This window comes from Mastacembelus armatus, chromosome 6 (genome assembly GCF_900324485.2).
Source record: "Mastacembelus armatus chromosome 6, fMasArm1.2, whole genome shotgun sequence".
Lineage (NCBI taxonomy): Eukaryota > Metazoa > Chordata > Actinopteri > Synbranchiformes > Mastacembelidae > Mastacembelus > Mastacembelus armatus.
The window spans coordinates 3,613,875-3,620,172 of record NC_046638.1 but is presented as its reverse complement, the minus strand read 5'-3'; the positions used below and the strand labels follow the sequence as shown (position 1 = coordinate 3,620,172).

Here is a 6,298-nt window from a genome sequence, read left to right as displayed (position 1 = left end):
GTTTGACAATTCACTTAAATAAAGATGTATACAAGATTTCTCTTGCATCGACAAAATGTGAGAGAAATGTAACATACACACATATCATCTGTCTGTCTCACAAACAACTTTTTAAAAAGCTTTTAAAAACACATATATATTCATGTACAGTATGTACTTAGTCAAACTCTGTTATAACTCTGTCTCTAAGCCTTTGCATCCACTGAGTGAGTGATAGATCAGGGTTCAGTACGTTGCCCAAGGACAATTTGCAAGATCTCAAGGCTACAGATCCATATTTACTGTCTGCTGCAAAAACTGAATATCTGGTGACCTTTTGGTTTATAATATGATCTGAGCATCAGGCCTTCCTGCATGCACAGTGCTGCTTGTATAACCCCTGTATGGATGTGAAAGAACACACCTGAACAATCCCTGGATGACACACTATCTCCTAATCCTCATTAGAGAGGCATCTTCCGCTTAAAGACAAAGTGCACAACAGACCCCCACAGAGCCATTTCAAGGGCGTCTTAAGATCCTGCTGTTAGCCAAAGCCCCTTGTCTTTGAAACATAAGCCTTCTAAAGTTCTTGGAGATCCCCCCACTCTGTAAGGGGAGGAGAAAGTGTCCAGAAATAGCCCTGGTGTTAGAACACCTGTGCTAAAGTGTCTGTTGTGTGGGACAATGTGGTTGTCTTGAAGGGCTTATCTTCTTGGTAAATATAGAGTCCTTGTGCCTCTTGCTTAACCCATAACCCAGCAGAGCAAACAGTAGAAGCACAAACAGTCTGGTCATGCAGCACAAACTAGAAAGGCCCATTAGATGTCTATCATCCACTGTTATATACTGTATGTGTAGCTGCTTCATGTTTATAAATTTTCTCCTAAACTAAATCATACTTCTGATTAAAATCGACCTTGATATAAATTAAGTCCATTCAGTAATTTCACATGTAATAACTTCAGAATTTTCTTTCTTGCTTATGTCACTCTTGACTTACAGTATAAATGTCTTTATTTGCAAAACACTCACCACATATGAAATATGATGATTTAAAATTAGCCTTAGTTTCCATCCCTGGGTCTCAAAGTGTAGATACAGTACAGCCAGTACAAAGAAACATGATGAAGTGACACCGCAGAGCCCCCGATGACAGACAGATCAAGTCCTGTAATCATCACATTCTGTCAGTAGGAAAGTCCAAACTTAAACTTGATCTTCCCAGCCAGCCCATGCTGTACCTCAACAGCACAGCTACAGTCCAACTAATAACTACTAAGTAATAGTGTGAGGACATACATTAAATAGATATGAGAGCTGTGGGATATATATTCCCTGTTACATGTAAAAAAAAGAAAAATAAATGACACGTTTCCTCGTATGTATTTAGCCTCATTTGCTGTCTCTTCCCAGGACAATGAAAGCAGTAAAGGCTGCTCAGTCTACTCCTACCGGACTAACTCTACCTCGCCATCCAAGCCAGAGGAGTGTTTCCGAGATCGTGGTGAGCCAGCGATCTGCCTCGCATTCGGGACGCCGGAGCGCCGCAAAGGCAGCCTGGCAGATGTGGTGGACACACTGAAACAGAAGAAACTGGTGGAGCTTACCAAGACAGAACAGGACGGTAAGAGAGTCTCCAGTTCATTGTGTACATGGGTGTTTGTTTGTTTTAAGTGTCTCCAGGGAAAGTGCAGCACATACACATCTCTACTTACCCCCTGACCACACACTCATACACTTACTACAGTACAGACCTGAATGCTGTGAAGTACAGCCACTCTTCTACTTACCACTACTGAGGTGTTTAGCTGTACCTCTAAATATGAAGTCAGTGTAATACATTGAATAGCAGTGCAGTCTTAGCTTTATGTCAAGCACTGTGAGTCAGTTTTACAAGCCAAAAACAAAATGCTACAAACCTAATAAATTACATATTAGGCTTAAAAAAATTTCACCAATGAAAGTGAAAGTGACAATTTTAGGTCAGATGCCTTAATTCAAGGGCTTTTTGATACTGAAGGAAGAGATTGTATTTCTCATTCATGTTACCTGCTTGAATTTCCCTTACTGGAGAAGGAATTCATTCACCTTTAATTCAAGCACACATTTTAATTTAACATCTGAGGCAGAGTAATCTACTGTGTTAAAGTAGTAAAATAAGCAAGGAACTAGTAGTCACAAGTATAAGTGTCTTGAATTGTTCATTCTCCAGTTCTGGTTTTTGTAGTTGCTCAGAGAACAGTTTCTCCTCTGGTGCAGCTGTTTTAAAATAAAATCCAGCACTGAAACGATGCTGGAACTGTAACAAAGATGGCAGAACAAGCAGAACAGTGCTCATATGTCACACCCTTTTGTTGTGGTTAATAGAAGTCTGTGCATTGATAAATTAGTGAGTTGTGGCTAACAACAGAAAGCAAGATAAGATTTCAGCCTCAAGAATAACTTTTAAAGGGCAGTTAATGTGGCACGTTGTCAGGGCTTTTTAAACAGCGTTAGGTTAGGGCTCATTTACCTACATTGGATAAAACACTATGCTGGTGTCCCTCATTTCCTCTTCACTTGCACATAAATTGAGAACAGCCTTACCTGTGATTTTTGTTTTCCCTTTCTAAACACATCCTCTCCAGAGGATCTGTGAACATCTAAAATTAACACTGACAGATCCCTCACTCGTTAGATATCAAATCAAAGAAAACACAGGTTTCCCTTTCTGCTCTGCTCCTCTGATCTAAACCACTATCACAGGAACATCTCCCAGCATGCCTCAGCTTGCCCCCTTCCCACCCCACAGCCAGCCAGATCTAAAACCATCTAACACCTTCTTTACTGTTATTTGCACATAGTAATCGTGATGATATCAGAGGAGCGCTTGATCTCTCTCACTTAGGGGTTTTACTTTGTTATTGATCCAGTTAAGTGGGGCAGCCCGAGGGGTAAAACAGTAGTGTTTTTATTTGAAAGATACCGTTTATCTACAGTACAGAAACTGGCTTGAAAGGAAAAACCTGTGTGTCTGCTGAAAAGTGTTGTGACATCTTCCTGTCAAATCAAAGGGGATCTGAGTGGAAGGAAATGCTGGGAGACAACTTAAAGTGTGTGTCTTCTTTTCATTTGTTTCCACTCACATGCATATAGGTTTCTCCTTTCCCTCCCAACTAACCAGGACAAGCCATACTAAGCTTTTGAAATGGCTTCTTTTCAAGTTTATGGGCAGTTAGTGTCAGATGAAGATATTGTTCCCCTGGTGCAGCATTATTCGATCCATTCCAGCAAAGATGAACAAAACTTCACTGGGGTTTCCCAGGATTTCTTTTTTTAAATTTTTGCTTGCAAATCAGTCTTTCAATGTGCTTTTCTTGAGAGCCTTTGTGATCATGTGACTCTTCTTCCTGACTCTGTTTATATTATCTTAAAACATAAACTTTATCACTGTCTGATACCAAAGTTGGGCATAAATGCAACGGGCTATTGTTAATACAGCCCAAAATATATCATCCAGCGATGTCTAAAAAAGACTCCAGATTTCATGCACATTCAAACTTGTCTCTGGGTAAAATAAACAAGAAATTAAAACACAGGCTGTTATTGACTTGAACTCTTCCTTTGGTGAATTAGCAGAGCTCCTGTCCCAGGGGACTAACAAGTGGCATTGATCACACAGCAAACACTGTCCTGAGACAAAAACCAACAAGATAGACATGGACAATATAACCAGGCACTCTGAATCATACACTGTTGGCATGAATAATAGCTCTGTCTCAGGGCCTTGTAAACATCCATGTGAATTGCTGTGATCCTTGAAGACGCATTGTAAAAATGTCTTTCATGCGGGGCCGTGCTAATGCATTTCATTTTCAGTCTGAGTCTGCGCACGGAGATTGACAGGAACCTCTGCTTTTTTTGTCCTAATGAGTTTAGTTAAAATCCGAGGAGGTGATCAATAGACGGCTGAGGCTGAATGCTTCATTAAGTGAGTTCTCCTTCAGTGGCGAACAGTTACAGTACATTCAAAACCGATGTGCGATAAAGCTCCACACCTTTTTCCTTTTTCTCAGTTGTTAATTTGTGCAATTAATGGTTCTTCATTAATTACAACCTTCACTATATTGTTTTCTTTTTCTTCAAATGATGGGATGTGCTGTCTCTATTTTCCATTCTGGTTTTATCCTTCGACTACATTAGCCTTTCAAGCCACTTTCAGCACCTTTTTGGAATCCCTCTTCAACACGCAACCTTGGTCTCATGCTGATTTAAAGCTGTGTTGTATGTTACTCGTAAAGGCAAAGCATTCTGAATTCATAAGCTTTTTTTGGTTGTGTTTTATTAGAGGACTATAATCCACACAGGAGTACAGGGACATCCTGGTCAATAGCCTAAAATACTGATTCCTGTGTGGCACCAAAAAGAGATTGTTTTGGATTTCAAATGCTGTATGGCAGAAAGGTCCACAGGTTTTCTGGCTCTCCGGTGTTCACTGAAACTAACACTTAAAATATAGTTTTGTTGATATCCTGCTGCCAGACTTGATCATCAGTGCTCAAATGACAGCATTAACAACACTGTCTCGTCCCTCGTCCTCTGATTCTGTTGAAAAGGGTTCAGTCAGCTGAGCTTTCCCAGGTTAGATCGGTCGATTGATCAAATGGATCAGAGCCGATTGGCTCACTAGGTCCAAACTGGCAGCCGCCTCAGTGAACTGTATCCTGAAGCTAAAGCGTAGATGTTAGTGCTGTTAGCCTTTGCGCTGTGCTCACACCCTGTCAGCAAGCTGTTAGCTGTCCTCTACTCTGAGGTTTCCTAAGTGCTCATGACAGTTCTAATGAATAGACATGGCTCTTTTTCACCCAACTGCCACCTCAGCTTTTAAAAGCTTTGTCAGGACTGTGTCAGCTAGCAGCATTAGCACACAGCTGGTTACTGCCTGGACTTTCACCACATACCAGCCAGGATGGTTGAAGGTCTTGACAAGTTTGCATTTATGTTGAGTTGTGACTACAATGTGGACGTTTAAACACAAAGAGTTTCCGCTCACAAAAGGCTTTCTCCATATTTCGAGAGCACTTAGCACTGGTGGACTGGTTACTGAATAAAATGTTCAAGGCCAGGATAAGGGAACTTCAGAAGAAAAAATGTGGGCACCAGGCATGCTGAATGGAAACGCTGCTCCATCCTCTGTCATTTTGTAGCTAAAAATAAGAGATAGGGAGGATGGGAAATAAAGGCCTGGCGTACACAGAGTAATTTCCCAAACAATAACATGTCTTTTAACATTGATAGGTGCCTCATTAGCGATCATTAATCTGAATTCTCCTTGAGCCCTCAATATCAAAAGGGGAAAATCAGTCAGGAGTGGACACATTTGTCTGAATTCCAAACCAAACCATTCTGGGATGCTGCCCGACAGACATTAAAATCCAGTGAAGTGTGCAATCAAGCTCCCTCAGTTTTGATGACTGAATTATCATTATCCGTATTGTTATGCCTCCTGGGGGCCGACCCACTGTTAACGGGTGCTGGCATGGGCACTGTAGGCTTGTGCCAACTTAGTCAGCCATCTAATGTGCCTAGAGCAGCTCTGGCGCCTGGCAAACACTTAAGATCACTCTAATCCCTGCTTACACCCGAGCCCATATGAATTGCTGTACAATTCATATGTTTCATTTGCAAATGTGATTGGGCTCAATTACTGCTACACTGTGCTGCTGCAGAGTGGTTATAAAACAAGCACCTGTGCAACTAATTTATGAATTCAGCTGAAGTAGTCAAACTGGACCAGAGTTTAGTCTCAGTCTTTTGTAACAACAAGGAGACATTATCTTCTAAGTTATAGAAAGCCAAAATAAGAACAACACATCTGGATGGGCAGTCTGTACAATTCGTACATTGCTCTTATGTTTTTTCATGTTGAGCGTTCAAAGCGTTGACAGGGAGTGACCCACGCTGTTGTATTAAAGCCACAAGACCATGTGATTATTTTTAACTGTTATAGAAATCCCCAAATGTGCATTAATAATAGGAAATGATAGATTTATTGACTACCTCAAGGCAAACAAGTATTCATTAAATCCCCAACCAGTGATACTATTTCATATTTGTGAACACCACCAACCACCCCGTCTGTCTTACTGAAATAAGCAACATCACAACTTCTAATCTGGCATTAGTGGCAACATGATGATGCATTTCTAGGATCAAAGAAACCCAGTCTTCTTTTTGTAAGTCATCATGACTGTCTTGAGTGGATTTGTTATAAGTCATAATTAAGTGTGAAACACAAAAGCCATTTTCCATTTCTGTCATGGTTGAATTGTACTTC

The 6,298-nt window shown here is 40.8% G+C and overlaps 1 protein-coding gene across 5 annotated transcripts in view; it reads left to right on the top strand.

Annotated features, from left to right (window-relative positions):
* Positions 1-6,298, top strand: part of LOC113132476 (transcription factor SOX-6-like) — a 96,458-nt gene that overhangs the window by 34,687 nt on the left and 55,473 nt on the right. For all 5 annotated transcript variants that reach the window (XM_026310565.2, XM_026310567.2, XM_026310562.2 and 2 more), the window contains one exon: positions 1,396-1,606. In XM_026310565.2, the coding sequence (XP_026166350.1) occupies positions 1,396-1,606 (211 nt within the window). The remainder of the gene's footprint in view (positions 1-1,395; positions 1,607-6,298) is intronic.